This window comes from Lolium perenne, chromosome 1, assembly GCF_019359855.2.
Source record: "Lolium perenne isolate Kyuss_39 chromosome 1, Kyuss_2.0, whole genome shotgun sequence".
Lineage (NCBI taxonomy): Eukaryota > Viridiplantae > Streptophyta > Magnoliopsida > Poales > Poaceae > Lolium > Lolium perenne.
Genome location: NC_067244.2, coordinates 242,103,130 through 242,125,979, shown reverse-complemented (window position 1 = coordinate 242,125,979; position 22,850 = coordinate 242,103,130). Strand labels below are relative to the sequence as shown.

At 46.4% G+C, this 22,850-nt stretch overlaps 1 protein-coding gene across 1 annotated transcript; it reads left to right on the top strand.

Moving 5' to 3' along the window:
* Window positions 1-6,347: 6,347 nt before the first annotated feature.
* On the top strand, window positions 6,348-12,449 carry LOC127327416 (uncharacterized). Its single transcript, XM_071824884.1, has 3 exons — window positions 6,348-6,378; window positions 11,589-11,852; window positions 11,931-12,449. The coding sequence occupies exons 1-3, from the start codon at window positions 6,348-6,350 to the stop codon at window positions 12,374-12,376; spliced, it is 741 nt and encodes a 246-aa protein (XP_071680985.1). The 3' UTR covers window positions 12,377-12,449.
* Window positions 12,450-22,850: the final 10,401 nt, after the last annotated feature.

Sequence of the window (22,850 nt, the reverse complement as noted above, 5' to 3'; positions counted from 1 at the left end):
AAAACTTGGAGCAACCTTTACTACTTTTGTCTCTAGTTTTGCTTCGAAATAAATATTACTATCATGAAAAATTCCTTGAATTCTTATTAAAGAGCTACTGAAATAAATTATCATATTCTTGAATGCCTCCATGAAAGTGAGTTGCATGTTATGAAAAGATGAAGAAGGATGCATGAAAAGCTGAAATTTATATTGTGCATAGTACTATTAGTTTCAAATGCTTTATTGAGTGATAATTTTCTATGTGTCTTATTGAGTGCTGCTTCTCACTAGTATACATAGATGTTTAATTTTAAGTATCATTGTTTGAGAATGAATAAATAGTTGTATGGATACTACTGCATGCTTTTAGACCTCTTGCTAGCCAAAAGAATTGAATTTTTATACAAGCATAGACTTGTTTCCAAACTCAACTCAAATCCAATGTCTATAATACCTACCTATGTAGAAATTGCTATGTGTGTTATGCCTCCAACCTTTTCAAAATATCCTTTTTGTGTAATTTAAAGCTTATAAGAAAGTACGGTTTGGAAGGAAATACCGCTATGCATGTTGTGGGTTTGACTGATTATGAGTAATGAGCTAGACCATAACCACGCTTACTGGGGACGTCTTTCAACATTGCACCATCAGGGTATTTCCTCATGTGTTGTCATCATTTTTTTGTCTTGTTGATGGTTATCTCTTGCGGAATAAGGGGAGGTTATCAAGAGTAAGTGTGCATGCATGTTAGAGAAGAGCAATGTGCCGCTAACCGAAGCCATGCCTAATCATGGTGAAAGTTTCAGCAAAGAGCATCCTCAACAGTAAGAGTGAAAAAAGGTAAAAGAAAATGAGTTAGTGAAAAAAAAAGAGTGGAAAAAGAAAAGAAAATAAAAAGAAGGAAGAAAATAGTTAGAGAAAAAAGTGAGAGAGAGTTAGAGAGGATGCTCAATGTCTCTTGTTCATGTTGTCCCGGTATAGATGTCCTATAGTTGAGATACCTATCTCATTTGGTCCTTTGTACAAGTAGCATGAAGGTACCCCATTGCTATACTTGGTTGAAAACATGTGTGTTGAAAACCTTGGTAACCCGGAGCTGAGTAACAAAAGAGGTGTAATCCTTAGCAATCAAGAGTTTATCCATGTGCATCATGAGATCCATGATCAGAACACTCACAATTAACTTCAAACAAACTTGATTGAGCATATATTGACTCATGTAGAAAACCAGCAGTCACCTCATATTAAGAGGACTTGATTGTAGTCACCTCATATTATTAAATGGACTTGATTGAGCATATATGGACTCACATAGAAAGGCAGTAGTCACCGATTTGCTTGTGAAGTATGTGTGATTGTGAACTATGTTGTTTATTTGCTTGCCCACTATTCAGATTTATGTGAATTTTACTTATATTATTATTCTCTAGTCAAAATTGTCAAATTTTAGGTAAAATGGAAAAAGTGGACCAAAATGGCTAAGGCGGATCACATGGCATGCCTCGATGGGTGCATCTCATGCCAAACGAGCCAAGGAAGACCCGGACATGGGTCATGACCGCGGGCTGACTCAAGCAGGCCAAAATATGCACGTTTCATATCTAAAATAAGTGCCTACGTGAGTAAGACATGAAACAAGTCATTCCATTTTAGGGTGAAGAAAATACGTAGCTTTTAGTGACATCTCTAAGACTTATCGTGCACATGAGCACATGTAGAGGGTTTCTATTTATAAGCGAACATCACTTTGAGATAGGGCAGTTATCATCAACAAAGCAGCCCGGTCATATAGAAAAACAGAGCAGCTCGGTGTCAACGTGTCGATGACTCGTGGGTTGTACGGACACAAAGGACTGCCCTGTATCCAGGCCGTACGCTCGTGATCGGACGATGGGCAACGGGACGCAGCTTCACGGATATCCCACGGAAACGCCACGCCGCCGTCCCACTTTCTCCGCCGCTCGCTGCCAACCAATGGAACCAAGAACGCTAGCAGAGGTGCGCGCCGCCGACGCCGACGCGTTTTGGCAGAAAATGTTCACCCATAAAATATAAATTGGTTTCTTTTTTAGGGTGAAAAAAATAGCTTGTACTAATACCTCCAAGGAGTTATCATGCACTTGTAGAGGGTTTCTATTTATAAGCGAACATTTCCCCTTTGAGATAGATCATTTATCATCACAAAAGGAGCCCAATCATGTGAAAAAAAAAATCTACCCGGTGTCAACGTGTTGCCTCGTGGGTTGTACAGGCTCGAAGGAACTACCCATTATCCAGGCCGTACGCTCGTGATCTGACGATGGGCAACGGTACGCAGCTTCACGGATACATTATATCCAACAGAAACCCCAAGGACTAGGAGGGAGGCCCACGTACGGAAACGCCGTTCCACTATCTCCGCCGCTGGCTGCCACCCAAATGGAAACCAGAATGCCAACGCTAGCAGAGGTGCGCGCCGCCGACGCCGACGTGCTGTTCAGCTTGTACTTCCCTCAAGGGCGCGTCCCGGCGGCGGCGGCGGTCGGCTGCGTCTGCGTCGACTACCTCACCTGCAGCGAGTGCGAGCGCATCCTGGGCCAGTCCTACTTCGCGATCGAGCTCGCCGCCCGCAAGAAGCGGCGCACGGATCCTCCCGTCCCTGTGGCGCGCGCAGAGGCTGGGACCGGTCCTCAAGGGCACGGGCCGGGCTCGCATGGGGTCGAGGGCCCCGACGCGGTCATCTCCGGCATGGCGGACCGGCTCGAGCCGGGCTCGCGCCCGCACCCACCGCCGGACAGGGTGGAGGCACCCGCCGGGGTAACCAGCAGCAAGGCGGAAAGTCTAGGGATGGGCTCGCACCCACCGTCGGACGGGGTCGAGGGGTCCGACGCGGCGGACCTGCCAGATCCGGTCTCGAACGGCGGGGTCGAGGGGTTCGAAGCGGCCATCTCCAGGATGGCGGCTCGGCTCGGGCTCTCGGCCGCCGTCGGGGAGCGTGCCAAGGAGGTGTTCAGGAAGATGGACGAGGCCAGGGCGTGGCCGCATGGCCCGGGCCGGAGCAAGAACCAGAGCAAGGAGCGGAGCAAGGGCCCGCTGGCCTACGCGGCCTGCCTCTCGATCGCGTGCCGCGCCGACGGCTCGGCGGTGTCGCTGAGGGAGCTGGCCCGAGCGGTAGCGGCGGGCGGTAGCTCGGCCGGGAGAAAGGATATCGTGAGGTTGATCGCGCACATCAGGAGGCAGCTCGGTGACAAGGCCGGGCAGTCGACGGGCGTGGGCATGGTATGCATCTCTGCCTACGTGCGCCGCTTCGGCTCGCTGGTCGGGCTGCAGGAAGAAGAGTCGGCAGCGGCGCTGAGGGCGGCGCGGCGGCTGGAGGATGGCGTCCACGACGTGCGGCACAGCACGGACATCATGGCTGCCGCCGTCGTCTGCATGACCCTTGAACGTGCGGGCGCCAGTAGGCCCAGCGTCAAGGACGTGGCGGCGGCCGCCGGCGTCTCCAATATGACCATCTACGGGGTCTGCAGGGAGCTGCGCCCGCACGCCGGGCTGCTCTTCGGCTGATGGACGGCGGATTGTGCTTCGGTGACTTTGTCAGCCCACAAAGTCACTGACTTTGTGTCACTTACAAGTGGGGCCACGTGGGATCCACATAATGAAGGGTTCCACTTGACCCCACTTGTAAGTGACACACAGTCAGTGACTTTGTGGACTGACAAAATCACTGAAGCTCAATCCATGGACGGCCATGGTCTCTTGCTGGCAATTTGGTACCGATCCCGTCGTCGTATTTACGCATACTGTACTGATCAGATCATTCATTCGTCAGTTCAGTATACTAGGTCTAGTTGTTTGATTAGTTAAATCGGAGGTAATGGACCGAGATGATACCAAAATTCTTGGCGAACTCGAATCTTTTGTTTGGTTTCGTGTTGCTTTCTGCACATTTGCAGTTTATGACAGTGTCCCGATGGGCGATGGCCGGCCCCCTCTCGTGTCTCGTCGACCTCGACCCCTCCCTTGTCCCCTGCCCATGCCTCTTTCTTGGACGCATTCATGGCCTCAGTGGCAGAGCCTTCCTCCGCGGTAATGGAGGCTCGCCTTCAATGCTGCTGCTGGGCAAGGCGCAGGGAGCAGTAATGGAGGCGTGCTCGCCCTCAGCTACCTCTGGACAATCCGAGCATTATATTTTATTTTTGTTTTACTAGGAAAAGTGCCCGTGCGTTGCATCGGGATAAATTAACACTAAAACACTTTTTACACTTTACGATAAACATATATATGTTTTAGTGTGTAGATACATCTATTTTTTAGCAATTATTTTAAAATCGGAAGGAGCACTGTGTTCCATAATCTAGGACATTTTGGAAACTAAAAAAATTGTTCCAAACGTATTACATTTTGCCGAATGGAGAGAATACCTTTCGAAAAAAGTTATAAGAAAAATAAGTATTCTTGCTACCAATTAGATTAGGTAGAGTGTGACCATTGACGGAGTTAAAATTGCTAGATTGGTTATATTTTCAAATTTTATCTAAACTATCATCTAAACCATTCCGTTTCAACACCATATCTAGCAAAACCATAGAGGTGATTGTTCAGTTTGCTCTGAACGATCGTTAGCCAATAGCTAGTATACTTATCTGGTGTTGCCGTGTTAGGTTAGTTCACAAAACGCAAACATCCCATGCCAAGGAAACATCACAGCCACTGAATTCGATAGTTACATAAAAGATGGATTTCTTTTAGTAATGGAGAGGCTGCCTCTTATTTTGGTTCTTGCTATAATAGTACGGCCGCGAGTGTTGTTGGCGAAGTCCGAGTGCAAATAATCAATTTTGCCCTGTCCGCACCTGGCCGGCGGCATTGCAGTCCACGGCCACCAATCACAATGGCACGGGGCGGATGTAAAAGTTGACCTCCGCGAGGCAGATTGGATGGCGGAAGCAGTGTTGACGAACGAGAGGGTGTGCCTCACATTTTGGACAGCGGGTTAGTTCTTGGCGAAATCGCGGAGACCTCGATTTGAAGCAGATCTGAGCGCCAGAGCTCCTCCCAACACCTCCGCCCTGATGCACCAGAGTCCTCCCCACACAACTTGTACTTTGCGTGCGCGTCGCCCATCCTAATCGGCGGAGCCGCGCGCCGCAGCGCTGCCGCCGGGAGGAAGTCGAGCCCCAGGACGCGGCGACCTCGCCCACCAGGAGCATCCCCAGAATCTCTCCACTGAGACCTGGGCCGAGCTCTCCCACCTGTCTTCGTAGTAAGAGCAGCCATGTGCGCCCCGGCCGGCAGCAGCGCACAGCTCCACAGACTACAGAGGATTAGTATTTTATTATATTCTTGTAATTACAAAATTGATAAATCATAACTATCCACATAGACACTTTTGTACTAAATTTATTATGAATCGAAGAATGTAGTGAAAAGTTAAATTATTAATTATTCAAACATGATTGGTTTGATGTAGTAATTGTTTTAGATATATGACAGCCTTGCGGCATGAAGGTGGATCGCCATCAAGCCGCATGGTATAGCTCGGTGTGTAATATAAGAATCAGTCATCTAGTTGCCCCTTCCACCAGTGCCGCTAGGCCTATTGTGCACATTTGACTTGAAACACGAGGTTCCATATAACAGGATAAACAATGTTTCCTTTCTCCTCACCAAATCCTTATGCTACTTCTTCATATATTTTTAGAAAATTCTTTTGAACCAGAGAAAGTAATTATGCAACCTTTCCAATCAACACGTTTTGATAGCAATGGTACAGCTCGTGTATAACTGAACATTTCCAGTAACTCTTCAACTTAGCTAGTGAATCGGACCAGGGCCCAGGTGCTCAATTTTTTTTTAAAAAAACGAAGTACTGCACCCATTTCGCGTTATGCAGTGTCTCAGGTGAATATACAACACCAATAGCTAAACACTGCCTTATTTTTCTTCAAGGAAATCATGAAGAGGTAGGGCGTTTTTTCAATAGGGCCCTGCCTTAGCAGCCACCGAGGTAAGCTGCGCATCCGTGTTCGGGTGGACGGCCGAGTAGGCGGCCACCACTGCCGTGGGTTCTGCTCCAGGCCACCGCGCCCTGCGCCTTCCCAGTGCATCTTCACACCAACGCGCTGCGCTATGTAGCCGGACGGGTCAGGGAAGCGATGAATTTCTCGAAGCCTTCAGCACCGAACAGCAGCCCAAACAGCCGGGGCGGTGAGGCAACGGCACAACGGAGGGCACCGCTCCTGAAGACGACCCCAAACAAATCCATTGAGCTAACTGCCGACACGGATGGATTGAGTTCTCCGTCTCCCCCCAAAATCCCCTTTTCTTCAATCAAACAAAATCAGAAAGATCATCCATCCTTTTCCCAGATCAACCCCCATTGAGCCATGTCCGTCATCCTCCATGTCCATGATGCAGGTCCTGGACCGTGCCAGCCAAGCTCATGCGGGTGGGCCGGATTGGACATAGGTTGGGTGATGCCGCGGCTCCAGGCGAGTCGGCAGAGGTTAGGCGATTCAGCGGTTGGGTGTGTGTAGATCTCATGGGCGGAGCGGAGCCGGAGCTTTATGTTAAGCGAAAACCTGGGCGCGCCTCTCGATCGATCGATTCAATCGATTTCGGATTGGCTCAGCTCGGGCCGTAGTGCCAACGTCGCGGGCCGGTCGAGCTCGCGGCCGGAGGTTGCGACGATGGTGGGGCGGAGGTCGACTGGCTCCACGCTCGAGGTTGAAATTTCGACGAAAATAAACTTCGATCTTGATATTGATCGGCGTTTCTGGCGATTGGATTATAAAACAATCATCTGTTTTGGATTTGGAAGTCAGTCAACATGGATTCCTGATTCGATACGGTGACCGCCAAGTTTTCCTTTCAGACGATAACGGGTTCGATTCTAAGCAAGGTGACGTACAAGACGCCGAGACTAACCGTGTTTTTAACTTGCCGGTGGCATATGGCTGTAATTTCAGCAATAAAACAGGGGCAAAAACTGACGGACGAATAAGAAATCTTATTTTCTTTATTATTAGGTATAGATTTAATTCTTTTACCGAGCCACTTAAATGTGTCTCATATCCAACGATACGAGCTGAGTGTGACACACGGTGCATACACACTCCTTCACGTAAACTTTCGGAGAGAATTCGACATTGTATTCTCTAGACTCCAGTTATGCATTTGTGACACTAGTTACTCGGTGCTGGGCGAAAATTTATATAGATTACCCCTTCTAAAAGCTTTGAACCCTTATTTTCTGATGTGTGGCCATTGGACAAGGTGTCATGTGCTGTATTGGCAGATGGTGAAAGGAGAAATGATTGCGAGATGAGTTCTTGAATTTCTTAGAGGGTCTGTCCACAATCATACAATCCATCAGATCCACGTCTTTCTTATCTTCGAAGTCTCGATTTCTTATATCATCCGTCAATTCCAAGTTTACTATAATAGTGGCTAGTCTTCTTCTAACGTTGTGGCATATGATACAAGATCAACCAAGTGTCATGATATGGAGCAAAATATATCTGTTCAGAAACATCGAATAACATATCTCCTATAAAGTACTCCATGAAGTTTAGCATCCTCGAACCGAAGGATGCCTGCATGATTAAAAAAATGCAAAATTTAATAATTAATAAAAAAGTTATCAACAAATCATCACAGTTTTATAAAAATCTTCAAAACCATCAAAGGAATGATGGAACAAGCATTAATAGTTCAAAGATGATTTTGTGAGTGTTTGGGCAGTAGGTGAAAAGCACTATCCAAAAGGTGAAGATGCACAAACAACTACCATCAGAAAAACATTACATGGTCAAAGAGTATCTTATTGAACTTAATAAAATATGCCACATTTAATACAGTTCATCTATGTATCATCTATGCATTTGATCTCTGGAGAACTCATTGTCTTCAATCGTATTTTTTCTCTCTCCTGGAGCATAATATCGATCCAAGACTCGTTGACAAGGTATTAACTTGTCAATGCCTATGGATTGTAGGCTAGGGTTTAGTTGGAAGTAGAGGGCAAGTAGATCTCGAAGGTTTCAGCCGAAAAGTACTCGACGATTATGAAAACTAGGGTTTGTAAACAATGATTCGATTATCTTTGCGTCCCTCGACTCCACCTTATATAGGAGGCGGAGCCGAGGGATTCGTGCTGTACAAGTTACAAAGTCCGGGAAGGTTTTTAACTCATCCCGCAAGATTACAAATAAGACTTTCTATTACAACTCTAACTTTCCTTAATACTATCTTGGGCTTCCGAATCTTCTTATTCTTCGGGTAGTGGGCCTTCAGTAAACCCCGGGTACTATCTCCGGCAGGCCCATTTGGGATGCCTATGTCAGTAGCCCCCGAGATTTTGCTTGAATCGTAGGGTCAAGGAAAATCTCCACTGTTTATTTTTATTCGACAGCTTCGACTTTTCTATACTTCTTCTCATAAACATCTATATTGTACAGGGATAATGGTAGTTGGGGCTAGTTCATCTGACGGATCAGGTACTAGTTAACTGCTCTAGTGGCAATCCGCAAAAACCTACTTCAAGATCACGTCCCTGGACATGACCTCGGGATACCGGTGTAAACTTCGACAGGTGCCGCTTAAGGTCTTACCATTACGTCGAGTCCCAAGAAATTTATCGGGTACCTAACGCGTCCGTTAGGATTTTTCTTCGTATCTGTTGATACGGATAAAAGTAGCAGAGCGCAGTCTTCGGCGATGCCACGCCCAGCAGAACGGATCTGGGGTCTTATCTTCGCAAATTTGCGGCATTCAGAAATTGATCGCAGCTTTGGCGTTCTGAGAATATATTGTCGAGTGCTTTTTCGGCTGTTGGAATGGCACATTTTATCGAGTCAAAGATGACTTATATTGCCCTCCCGATGGGAGTATATGTAGAGTTAATTATAACTCGAAATATACTCTTTTGCTCTTCTATCTTTCTTTTTCTCTTTCTTTCATTCTTTTTTATGATTTCATCGGGCACGCGAGCAGCGTTCCCGATGGGAGTAGCCCCCGAGGCTACAGCCAAGGACTTATACTTGGGTGTAGGCTCCCCACGCTTTATGCCGCTATATTTTCTTTTATCTCCCGAAGTTTTATAATTTCTCGGGTGCGCGAACAGCGCTCCTGATGGGAGTAGCCCCCGAGGCTATGAACAAATATTTGTATTTGGTCATAGGCTCACGCCATTTCCATTTTGTCCTTCTGGATCTCTTCCTTTTTTCCAAAGTAGCCCCCGAGCATTTGATCAAAAACTTGTATTTGATCAAAGGCTCAGCATTATTTTTCCGTGTCGCCTTTTATGAAGCTGTTGAGTCAAATTTTTTATTCTGCCAAGATGACGTTGTTGCTGACGATAGCCACGATTGCTAGTCAAAAATTTGCGACAAGTCTTTTCTCGCTGCCATGCGGGCCCAATTAATCCACTATCTTGACACGTCATGCAAGTGGGGGACACACGTCCTCCGCTTTTTCTGGCGCACGCACCGTAACTTCCCCAATGTTGAATTACTTTTTTACCCTTGTTGCCACGTGGCTATCATCTGTCACACATTTTCCTTATCCAACGGTTCGTCGTTTCACCGCACCCCTATATAAGTTCGTCTTCTTCCTCCTTGAGCACTTCCACTCGCGCCGTCCTCCTTCTCTCATCTGCAAATTCCTCCTGCGATCCATAGCCTCCTAAACTCCTCGCCTCCAAGCTGCAAACCCTGCGCCATTGTTGATGCCACCTCGTCGATTGACAAGACACAGCACGCCGGAGTCCTCCATGGCCGCCGTGGATCTTGGGGCGGCGGAGTGGGAAAGATCGAAGATTTCCACTCAAGACATCAACATGCTCAAGAAGCTGGGGATCAGCAAGAAACCCAAGGCACTGTGCTTCCCCAGTGAGGAAAGCTACCCAACCCCTCCAATGGGGTACCGGGTAAGTTTTGTCGACCACCTCATCCGCGGTCTTTCCGCCCCCATTCATCCTTTTCTCCGTGGACTTCTTTTTATCTACGGTCTGCAACTCCACCACCTTACGCCAAATTCAATCCTCCATATCTCCATTTTCATCACTCTGTGCGAGGCCTTCCTTGGCGTCCAGCCTAATTGGGCGCTATGGAAGCGCATTTTCTTCTGCCGCCGTAATGGCTCGCCCAATGTCGCCTATAATATAGGCGGCGTTGTGATTTCTGTTCGGCCCACTGTCGACTACTTCGACGTCAAGCTTCCTGACTCAGTTCAAGGATGGCGCAAGAAGTGGTTGTACATTCAGGAGGAGAACCATGGATGTGCGGAGGACAACATCCCTCCTTTTGATGGCGCCGAGAAAATCTTTCGCCGCCGCTCCTGGGACGCGGAGGCCACCGAAGAAGAAAAGGCGTCGACAGAAACCTTGATGGCTCGTATCCACGAGTTGCAAAATACTCGCGGCAAAGAGTTATCGGGTGTCCAAATCACTGCATACTTTCTTAGGACTAGAGTGCAGCCGCTTCAGGCTCGCAAATATCCTCTATGGAAATATGCTGGCGACGAGGATGTAGATCGGCTGTCGGTGAATTTGGAGGTCAAGGATTTAGAAAAACTTGTCCGAAAAATCTCGTCTCTCAGCAAAAAAGATGATGTCCCTTCTTCTTGCCGTGTGACACCATTCAGTGCCGCCAATCCACTTCCCAAGGTAACCTTTGTCTATTGTCTTGTTGTTGCTTTGCTGTCTTTTTTTTTATATAACTTCTTTTCTGATGTCTCTCCCTGTTTTATTTTATACAGAATCATCCAGACCTTGTCTCGCTTCCTCCTCTTCCTGAAGGTGGAGAGGTCGAAGAAAGGGCCATTGTCACTGATGATAATCAAGAAGCTCCGTCTTTTGTGAATGAACCCGTGGATTCTCGAAAATCTGCGGGATCTTCCGAAGGCACTGCGTCGGCACTATCTCCTCCTCCTGCTGTTTCTCCAAAAGGCAAAAGGAAAAGGAATGATGCCGAAGATTCCGGCACTTCCAAAGCCGAAGAAGTTGATCCTTCACGTCAGAAGGCAACTTATGATCCTTATCTTGAATCCCTCGTCAGCTCGTAAGTCATTTTTATTTCTCCTTATTTCTGTACTCGAATTTTTGTCTTATCTTGCTTTTTATGCTGTCGATTTTTAATCACAGCGATGATGAGGAAGAAATACCAACTTTTGACGTGGCTCCTCGGACGAGCACGTCACATACTTTGCTTGCCTCGGAGACGCTAGTTGAGGGAGAAGAATCCTCGCCTCCTCAACAAAACGTCGTCACCACTACTCCACCTTCAAGCCCCCTTGCTCCTTCACCAAAAAGGACAAGGATTGAAACGATCATTGAGCCTGCCCCTCAATTGGGTAGCTCTTCTACTCCTCTCTTGGATGATGTAAGTTTTTTAATTGTCTTGCCAGTATCTATATTTCCTCTATTTGCCTCTTTTTTTTTTACGCCTTCATTCTTTTTCCATACCAACAGCCCATGATCAAAGAGCTTATTCGCATCGGATCCCAATTCATTGGGTACCGTGAGTATGCCAGCAGAACTGAAGGTAATAACTTTTTTGCTGTCGTTGTTTCTGACTTCTTGCTCCTGTTTTTGTCGCAATTTTGATTTTTCTTTTCTATTTCGACAGAGAAACTTGCAGAGGCCAACAAGCTTGCCGACACTCTCGCTCAAAAACTGGAGCAAAGTGAAGCGGCCCGCAAGAAAGCCGAACTTGTTGCTAGCGAAGCCAAAGCAGAGGCTGATGAAGCCAAGGCAAAAGCTGCTAGTGTCGAGGAGCTGCAGAAGAGACTTGAGGATGCTGAAGCTGCATTAAATGAGCACAAAGCCGCACAGGATGCTCGTGAAAAGGGAATCCTCAAGTGCCTGAATTCGCAAAATCGGCGCTTCAAAGGTAATTTTATCGATCCCTTCTATTTTTTATAGGACCTGCTTTTTCTTGCTTTTGACCGACGTTTATTTCCTGTGGCAGGCCAAACAAACCAAGAGTTTGATCTGGAGAATCCCGACAATGATCCTCTCCTTGACGCACTTTCTTATCTGGAGTTTCATGGATCCGAAATTCGTGAAGGCGTGGTGAATGCTGACGCAGGATTGTCGAAGCTATTCCCCTACTTCTTCCCGAAGAAAGAGGAGCCCAAGACTTTCCTTGCCCTTGCCCAGAGCTTCAATCCATCAGAGGACCTTGGACTGAAAATGCGCCAGGAGAACATGAAGATTGCTGTCGAGAGCACTGTTGCCTTGGTCGCTGACAGCCAACAAACTGTTGACTGGATGAAGGTTGGCGACATCGAGCAGATAGAGCAAACAAAATGGCGGTCTTTGATCAAGGCAGCCAAACCCAATACGAAGAAAATCCTAGCCTATCTCGGGATCAAGCCATCTTCAACTCCTAGCTCATCGAGGCCGGAGGTCTAGTTGCATGCCTCTTTTTTTTTCTTTGCTTTCTCTCTCTCTTTTGTCCTTGTCGCCAATTTAGCTGTGGCGACAATTATCCTGGTAGTCCTTTTGGAGAACTTTATTTGTAATGTCTATGTAAATTTTTCTAGAAATCAAGGAAATTCCTTCTGGCACTATCATTGATCCTGTCGCTTTCTTTTCCAGTTAATATTTGATAACTATTCGACCAATCCTTGCTCTGCCGATGCTTCACCTGCTTCTTCCTTCTCGAAGAAAATACTAGTCGATGGTAATCCCCTCGAAGGTTCTTCAAGCAAACATTGCCGGAAGATTTGCAAGAACTTCGACAACAACTTCAATCCATGAAGAAACAGACTCTGGCAATGATGGAACAATCTCGAAAAGCATCTGAAGGAGAGAAAATTGCTCTTCAACAGGCAAAGGAGGCCATCGCTGCGAAGGATGCTGCTATTGCTGAGGCTGCTGAAACTTCTTCTCGCGAGAATTATATGCTTCAGCTAATGACTGACGCTAGTTTGGATATGACAGGTATGTTTCCTGCTCATGACCGTGTTGGATGTTGTTCTTTTTTTATTCGTTCCTTGATATTTTGTTTGCTGTGCCAGGCTCTTTTCTTGATACTGCTGCCGAAGACCAACGTGTTGAAGCTCGAACCGCTGTTTTGCTGAGACTGGCTGCGCAACATGGGTCTAACTTTTGGGTTACTCCTGAGCGTACTCGCCAAATCGTTAGATTTCAAGATCGCGCGGCTCAGGTCCGTGACTTCCTTGACTTCTGTATGAAAACTTTATTCTTAGTTTATGGGACCATGTTCCCTCGGAATAAGATGCCAGAGACCCTTCCAGCTTTAATGGAAAAATTTCGAGATGCTCCTCGAATCCATGGTTTTGTGCGGGCTCAACTTTCTGCTGGCGCTAGATTTGCCATGATGATGATAAAGATTTGTCATCCAAAATTGCCCATAGATCAAATTGTTCCTACTTGCCTGGCAAAAATGGCAAAGAAAAAGAGAAATATGGGCAAGATTGATGATTTGGTTACTCCTGTTGCCGAAGATATGATGGATGAACTTCTTCGGATGGATTCTGAATTCTTCGTGAAGGGAAGCTATGCTGAGCATAGTACTCGTCCTTCTACTGAGCGAATAACCATAGACCATGTGCTAGGTTTCCCTTGAATACTTTTTCCTCTTCTTGCTGTATTTCCATCATTGATACATTCTTGTGTATTTGTAAACACAATCTATATTGTAAAGTTGTTAACTCTGTATGTTTCCTATTTTAAACCACCGAGCCCCCGAGCCTTTTGCTGGAGTCTATACTGTTTCGAAGATTTTCCCTTCTGTTGTAATAAGACATCGGATTGCAAGCCCTCAAGTATCTTAATGTCGAAGTTCTATATTTTTGTTGCGAGGTTCTTGGACCAAAGCAATAAGATTTTTGACGTGTACACTGTATTTATAATTGTTAGCTTCCGATTTTTATATTTGGCGAGGTATTTAGTGTACCAAGGCGAAATATTTTGGTAAGTCTAGTTTGTCTATATTGTACGTATTTTGAGACTTGAAGGCGTTGAGCCCCCGAGCGTGTCGAAGAATAAGAAATATATCTCCACTATCTTTATTATATTGCAGCACCGCGAGCCCGCCTCATTAAAAACCTTTCCGGCCCCACTCGGTGTCCCGAAAAGGAAAAGAGTGCGTCTGAAAACTCGCGGGCGTTTCAGTACATTGTATTTTTACAGAGAAGGACTATATTTCGACTCTAGGCGTAGAACCGCCTGAGCTGTGCTACGTTCCAGGGGTTTTTCTCGGGAGCCCCCGTCTTCTTGGCCTTGATCCTGTATGCTCCTCCGTCGATGACTTCCGTGATGACGTAAGGACCTAGCCATGGTGATTCGAGCTTCTCAGTACTTTTTTGATTTAACCGCAAGACCAAATCCCCGACCTGAAAAGACCTTGGCCTTAACCGTCGACTGTGGTAGTTTTTGAGGTCTTGCTGGTATTTGGTGACTCGTGAAAGTACTTCATCTCGAGCTTCGTCGAGTGCATCCATATCATCCTCCCGAGCTTTTTGTGATGTTTCTTCGTCATACTCTGTTACTCTTGGAGAATCATGCTCTATTTCAATTGGTAATACCGCTTCGGCTCCGTGGACGAGAAAAAACGGAGTTTCTTGTGTCGCCGTATTTGGTGTTGTTCGGATGCTCCACAAAACACTTGGTAATTCCTCTGGCCAAGTATGTCGAGCTTTTTCAAGTGGCCCTAGCAGGCGCTTCTTGAGGCCGTTGCAGATGATACCATTGGCTTTCTCGACTGGTCCGTTAGTTTGCGGGTGCCCAACTGACGCAAAGTGAAATTTAATGCCTACTTCTGCGCAGTATTCCTTGAATTCCTTGGATGTGAAGTTTGAACCATTATCTGTAACAATGCTATGAGGCACGCCAAACCGAAAAACGAGGCCTTTCACAAACTTTATTGCCGACGCTGCATCTGGTGAATTTATTGGCTTCGCTTCTACCCACTTGGTGAATTTGTCGACAGCGACCAGCAAGTACTCATACCCTCCAGGCGAAGCTTTGTGCAACTTGCCCACCATATCGAGTCCCCATTGGGCAAAGGGCCATGACAATGGTATTGGTGTTAGTTCTGCCGCTGGAGAGTGAGGTTTTGCGGCAAACCTTTGACACGCGTCGCAGGTTCGTACTATTTCCTTGGCATCCTCGATTGCTGTCAACCAATAGAATCCTGCCCGAAAAACCTTGGCTGCAATAGCTCGACTACTTGCGTGGTGGCCACATATTCCTTCATGTACATCCTTCAGAATTATTCTTCCTTCTTCGGGTGTGACACACCTTTGCAGGACGCCTGAAATACTTCGCTTGTATAACTCCCCTTTGATCACTGTGAAAGCTTTAGATCGTCGAATAACTCGCCTTGCCTCAACTGGATCGTCGGGTATTTCTTTCCTGAGGATATATGATATATATGCTTGCATCCAAGGAATTTCTACCATCATCACAAGCTCTTGGTCCTCTTCGTCCTCCGTGGTTTCTTTGAGGGGCGCCGAAGTTTTCTCTTCCTTTGCTTTTTTTCTGCACCTTTTTCGGCTTCGTGGATCTCTCCGCTATTTCTTCCCAAAATACTCCTAGCGGGATTGGGAGGCACTGCGACCCGATGTTTGCGAGAACGTCGGCTTCATCATTGCTCAATCTACTGATGTGATTTACCTCGCATCCATCAAACAGCTTCTCGAGCTCATTGTACACCTCCTTGTATGCTATCATGCTATCATTGACTGCGTCACATTGGTTCATAACTTGCTGAGCCACCAATTGTGAGTCGCCAAAGATTTTTAGTCGAGTTGCACCGCAAGCTTTCGCCATCTTCATCCCGTGTATGAGGGCTTCATATTCTGCTTCATTGTTGGATGCGTTAGGGAACGTCATCCGAAGGACGTATTTCAACTTGTCGCCTTCAGGTGATATAAGTACTACTCCTGCGCCAGCTCCTTCTACTCTCTTGGACCCATCGAAGTTCATGGTATAAGTTCTCGACAAATCTGGGGGTCCCGTGTTTTGTAGCTCCATCCACTCTGCAATGAAATCTGGCAGAACTTGCGACTTGATTGCCTTTCTTTTTTCATACGTGATGTCCCGAGGGGAAAGTTCTATTCCCCAAAGGGAGACACGCCCTGTAGCTTCTGGATTGTTCAGTATATTTGAAAGAGGTGCTTCATTGACTACTATTATCGGGTGTGCCGAAAAATAGTGGCGCAACTTCCTTGCCGTTGCGATTACTCCATATGCTAGTTTCTGGTACTGCGGGTACCGCTGTTTGGAAGGCGATAAAACTTCACTGATGAAATATACTGGCCTTTGCACTCCATGGAGTTTTCCTTCTTCTTCTCTTTCAACAACTAGCACCGTGCTAACCACTTGGGGCGTGGCTGCAATATACAGCAGGAGAGGTTCCTTTTCCTTCGGCACCACCAGAATTGGTGGTGTCGAGATTGTGCGCTTCAAATCCTCGAAAGCTCTGTCGGCCTCTTCGTTCCACTGGAATTTCTCTCCTTGCTTTATCAGAGCGTAAAATGGTAACGCTTTTTCTCCCAGCCTGGCGACGAATCTGCTCAAAGCTGCGACTCACCCAGTTAGCTGCTGTATTTCTTTCAACTTTGTTGGCTTCCTCATTGTTACGATAGCTTGTATTTTGTCGGGATTTGCTTCAATCCCTCTTGCTGAAACTAGAAACCCCAGAAGTTCTCCTGCTGGGACGCCAAAAGAACACTTCGTCGGGTTCAGCTTGAGGCAGAATTTGTCGAGGTTGTCAAAGGTTTCCTTGAGATCCTCGATCAGCGTTGCCCCCTTTTTTGACGTTATGACGACATCGTCAATGTATACTTGTGCGTTTTTCCCAATTTGTGTCGCCAAACACTTCTGCATCATCCTCTGATATGTTGCTCCTGCGTTTTTTAGACCAAATGGCATTGTTCTGTAGCAAAACACGCCATAAGGTGTGATGAACGCTGTCTTTACTTCATCTTCTTCTTTCAATCTGATCTGGTTGTAACCAGAATATGCGTCCAGGAAGGAAAGACGTTCACATCCAGCCGTGGAGTCGATAATTTGATCGATCCTCGGGAGGGGAAAGTGATCCTTTGGACAATGTTTATTGAGACACGTAAAGTCGACGCACATGCGAAGGACCTTAGTGTTTTTCTTCGGCACCATCACAGGATTTGCTACCCATGTGGCTTCTGTGTGCAACTCCTTGATAAAACCAGCTTCTCGTAGTCGATCGATTTCTGACAGTATGGCCTTGCGGTTTGGTTCCGAAAAACGCCGCAAAGGTTGTTTGATTGGTCTCGCTAGTGGATCCAAGTTTAGGTGGTGCTCGGCAAGTTCCCTGGGTACTCCTGGCATGTCAGCTGGACACCATGCGAATATTTTCCAGTTCTCACGGAGGAACTCGACGAGCGCGCTTTCCTATGCGAGGTCCATGTCGTTTGCGATGGACGTCGTCTTTTTCAGGTCTGTCGGGTGAATCTGCACCTCCTTAGAATTTTTCTCGGTGTTGAAAGTTGATTCTTTATTTGGCCTTCCAACGTCTGGCAGCACGTCGTAGTCAGTCATACTCCTTGACGCCAGATACTCAGCTTGCATCCCGAAAGTTTCTGATATCCGATGAAAATCCTTATCGCACTTATCGGCTAAGGCGAAGCTTCCTTTGACTGTGATTGGTCCCTTAGGTCCAGGCATCCTCCACAACAGGTATGTATAATGTGGTACCACCATAAATCTAGCATATGCTGGTCGTCCCAACAGAGCATGGTACTGCGACGGAAAATCCACAACTTCAAATTCCAGCTTTTCAATTCTATAATTCTCTCGAGTTCCAAACTGAACGTCGAGATTAATCTTCCCCAATGGATAACTTGGTTTCTCCGGTGTGATACCATGGAACCTCGTGTCTGTTGGCTTCAAGTTTGCTAGGGATATGTTCATCTTCCTCAATGTATCTGCATACATAAGGTTTAAGCTGCTGCCGCCATCTATGAACACTCGAGAGACATCAAATCCTGCAATAACTGGTAAGATAAGTGCTGACTGCCCTGGTCGAGGAACTTGCTGCGGATGATCTGCTATGGTGAAGCCAATATCTTGCCCTGACCAATTAAGATACTCGACTGTTGGTGGAGGCATTTTTTCTGCCATGAACACCTGTCGTGAGATTACTTTATGAGCTCTATTGGATGGCCTTCCCTTCTGAATCATCGACACCGCTCCGTTGGAGTTAGGATCAACGTAAGGTGGTGGTGGAGGTGCTGCCGCTATTCTGCGCTGATGTCGATTGTCTTCTGTAATCGCGGGAGGAGGTGGCAAGTGAATCTCGCTCCTGGGTTCTCGAGGATTTCTCTGTGCTGCTCGAGTGTTAGCGTGCTCTGCCCACCTTAACATTGCCTGGAAATTGCGACAATGTTTCTGCAGATGTCCTGGCTGTCTTTTTCCGTTGCTGTCGAGGAAAAAATGCATCTGACACGGCCCATTCATCATCTCTTCGGGAGACACGAAAGGCCTCGGGAACCTAGGCCCGCTATTTTGCCTGTTGTTTCGAGAATCGTCTCTATTATCGCCTCGCTGCTCATTGCTTCTCTGATAATCATCTCTGTTGTTTCCTCCTGTGTTTGCCCGAAAACCTGCCGAAATTTGTCCTGGAGCATCATAGTTCGGGTACTGCCGAGGAAATCGTCGCCTCGGTTGATAATTTCGACCACGGTCCTCCTCTCGGCGACTGTGCCGTTTGGTGTGGACAGCATCTTCTCCATCTGCCCATCTGTTTGCTATTTCCATTAACGCGGATACTGTCTTTGGGTTGGTCCTTCCCAAGTCTTCGACAAAATCTCCACGCCTGATTCCTGCGACAAACGCATCTATCGCTCTCTCGTCAGATATATTTTCTGCCGAGTTTTTGATGATGTTCCACCTTTGGATATATTTTCTCATTGGCTCGTTCGGCTTTTGTCGACATGCTCTCAACTCCTCCAACGACACAGGTTTTTTGCATGTGGACCGGAAGTTCTTGACGAACACGTCCTCGAAGCTTTCCCAGCTGTCGATAGATCCTGGAGGAAGTTTCTTTATCCAAGATCGTGCGGCTCCACTCAAATGCACCTGGATGCTTTGCATAGCTGTTGCCCTGGTTCCTCCTGTGAGCTTCACCGTCTCGAGATAATCAACTAGCCAGTCCTCTGGATCTTGAAGGCCGTCGAATTTCTTGAAGTTGTCAGGTAACTTGAATCCTGAAGGGACTCGAGTTTTTCGGACTCTCCTCGTGAAGCACGGCAAGCCACACATATCCTCGTCATTAAGCTCTGGGGATTGCCGATGTTCCCTTCTGCTTTGCCGCGCTCTGTCGACCCTTGCTTGTGCTGCCGTGTCTCTTGCTCCACTTGGTCCTTCAGGGGCTGCCGCTGCTGCTGCTGCAGGTCGTGGACTATTTTGCCTTGCTGCTCCTTCGGGAGGCGTTGATACAAACGCTGTCCCCATAGCTCCAACTCCTGCTATCGCCATATTGTATAGTGTTTCACTTGGATCTCCTGGAGGTGGTTTAGATGCGAGGATAAAGGCATGTGTCACCATATACCCAGCCTCTGGTGTCTTAGGGATGATGTTTCCTCTTGTATCTATCGACATAAAGGACAGGTCGAGGTTTTGGACCAAGTGCTCTCTTTCTGCTTCGGGTATGTGTTGTAACCTTGATCTTGCTCTGTTCCGAGCCTCCCTGTGGCTATCACCCGAAGTTCTAGATTGTCGACTCAGCTCTGCCCTTCTCCTGCTGGATGCAGAAGCTGCCTCCTTTCTTCTGTTTAACTCAGCTGTCTGTTTTTCCAATTCTCTTGCAGCTCGTGTGAGCCTATATTGATATGCTTGCAATTCCTCTGGCGTGGCTGTGGTGGCCATTGGTTCTGAGCCATCCATAGCTCTCGCGGCTCTATCCCACGCTGCTTGCGGGAGTTGAACTCTGTGTCGCGGCTGTGGCCCGACGTACTTATTGCCCAGGCCTCGTCGCAGATCGGAGGGATCGACGTATGGATTTCCCAGATTGTCGAAAGCCTCAGATGTTTCCTCTTGGTCATTGCTTGGCTCTCCAATGACATAAATCTGATGATATTTTGTGTTCAGATCTATGTTGGGTTTGGTGACACCATCATTGAGATTGGTGAAGACCTTGCCCACTGTAGTAGATTTGTCGATGAAGTCGTAACTGTCGACACTGCTTGAGTCATCGCTTATATATGAGTCCGCAGATGACTCAAACGACATGTCGCTGAAGATCTTGGCGAGTTTCTCTCTTGCCCTGGTGCTGACGTAGCGTGTCGACGAAGTTTCTTCTTCTCCTGATTCGGTTGACGATGTGTAGCTTGAAAAATCGGAATCGACCGCCGACGATCCCGACGAAATCGGAATTTCGACACGATACGATCCTTCCTTCTCGACGCGAAAGCGAAACCTTCCAAACGTCATCTCCATAGGCTCCGCCAGATACACATATGCATCCAAACGGGAGGGTGGGTGAGGAACAAAATCGACAGGACCAGCAGCGATCTGTTTACCTCGGTCCATTGCGTTGCTTGCGGTTGATGATGTCGAAGATCTTGAACGTGCCATCGAGATCAGATCCTTACGCCTCTAGTTCCCACAGACGGCGCCAATTGACAAGGTATTAACTTGTCAATGCCTATGGATTGTAGGCTAGGGTTTAGTTGGAAGTAGAGGGCAAGTAGATCTCGAAGGTTTCAGCCGAAAAGTACTCGACGATTATGAAAACTAGGGTTTGTAAACAATGATTCGATTATCTTTGCGTCCCTCGACTCCACCTTATATAGGAGGCGGAGCCGAGGGATTCGTGCTGTACAAGTTACAAAGTCCGGGAAGGTTTCTAACTCATCCCGCAAGATTACAAATAAGACTTTCTATTACAACTCTAACTTTCCTTAATACTATCTTGGGCTTCCGAATCTTCTTATTCTTCGGGTAGTGGGCCTTCAGTAAACCCCGGGTACTATCTCCGGCAGGCCCATTTGGGATGCCTATGTCACTCGTCCATGCACCATGAAGCTGAATGTAAAACAAGCAAAATATCAACTGACCTTCTATTGTTCCAAGAAAACTACAATTAGGCTGGTCCTGGTCAACTGATGCATGTAAAATGCATACCTGATTTTTGTACTTTATTAATACATATTTCGATATATTTGCAACATATATGATATTATTTTTATGTTTTATATTGATTTATGGATATTTACCAATGATCTCCTTTATTTGGATTATAACTCTGCAGAACAGGAAACCCTATTTTGTGTATTTTTCACTTTTAGAGATCTATAGAGAGTCAAATTGAGCTAGGATTTTGGGGACATCATTTTTTTCATCAAGAGAAGCAGCATGGACACTTGGACCAGACCTGGAGCTGGAGGAGAGTGGACCCAAAACAGACCAGGTGACCAGATTAGAAGCAGGAGTTTCTTAGAGGGTCTATCCACAATCATACAATCCATGAGATTCGTGTCTTTCTTATCTTCAAAATCTCGTTTTCTTATATCATCAATCAATTCCAAGTTTACTAAAAAATGGCTAGTTTTCTTCTAAAATGTGTCATATGATACAACGTCAACCAAGTATCATGATATGAAGCGAAATATATCTGTTGAGAAACATAAGATAAAATATCTCCTATGAAGTACTCCATGAAGTTTAGCATCCTCAGACCAAACGATACCTCCATGATTACAAAAACAATCATAATGCAAACTTTAATAATTAATAAAATAATTATCAAAAAATAATAACAACTTTATAAAAACCTTCAAAACCATCAAATGAATACTGGAACAAGGCTGCTAGTCTACGAGAAGTGGCAGGGCTTTAGCCATTGGACCACACTAGACGAAGCAATGGTTTATCCAAGTTAAATCTATTTTTGAATCCGTTTGTGAGAAAGTGTGAAAAGAGCCAAGAGATTTGAATTTTTGACTTCAACAATCAATGCAGGTGTTCCCTTCTCGAGGTACTAAAAGTTATGAAATCCCCTCCCTTTATTTCGGAGGTGCTGACCCGATGCAAGCAAAGCGGAAAAAGACAAAGGAAGGGGGACCTACATCTTATTCTCTCTAGGAGAACTTCAGGATGGAGAAGCATTCGGAAAGGGGCGAGGCCTTCATTTTGTTGGTCAATGGTTTGCCTCAACATAGTGACCCACATGATTCAGGTAGGTTCAGATGTCCTGAAGCTAAAACAGTAGTAGCCTAAAAAATGAAGTTGTAGCTTGAAGAGGAGGTCATGTCTCCACAAGAAAAAGGCAAGAAAGAGAGGGGAAAAAGGTGACAGAGAGATGGCCATGTGTACTATATTGAGTTCACCAATAATTGTGCAGAGAGGGGAAAAAGGTGACAGAGAGATGACCCCTTCTTCTCACCTTCGTACTCGTTCTGTTCAAACATGCCGTCCTGGGGCATTTCCGACGACATCAGTAGATCTGCTAGGGTTTCCGTTAGGATAGCGGTCGGATTGACGCTTAGCAAGGTGTTCGTCCCCATTTCTTGCAGTTCTTGTCCAGTTCTTGCATTTCACGGTCTCGATTTGCTTAGATCTGTTACTATAGTGTCGGATTGCGGTAGATCCTTCCTAGACTGGCCTTTTGATTGCTGAAACTGGCAGATCTTACTGTGCATGCATAGAGGCGAAGGTTTTTTTGTGTTCAGGTTTACCATGTTGTCATTGTTGTGCGCAAAGTTGAGCTGAGTCGCGCTAGTTTGTTCAGACGCAAGAGGAGTGGGAGGACTTGAAGAAGGAAGTTGCAATGCTCAAGAATATGCAGAGAACACAAGCACAAGTGATGAGGGCTAAGAAACAGGAATGGGAGGCAGAAAAATAGGTTTTGGAGGCTGAGAAGAGAAAGCTAGAGTAT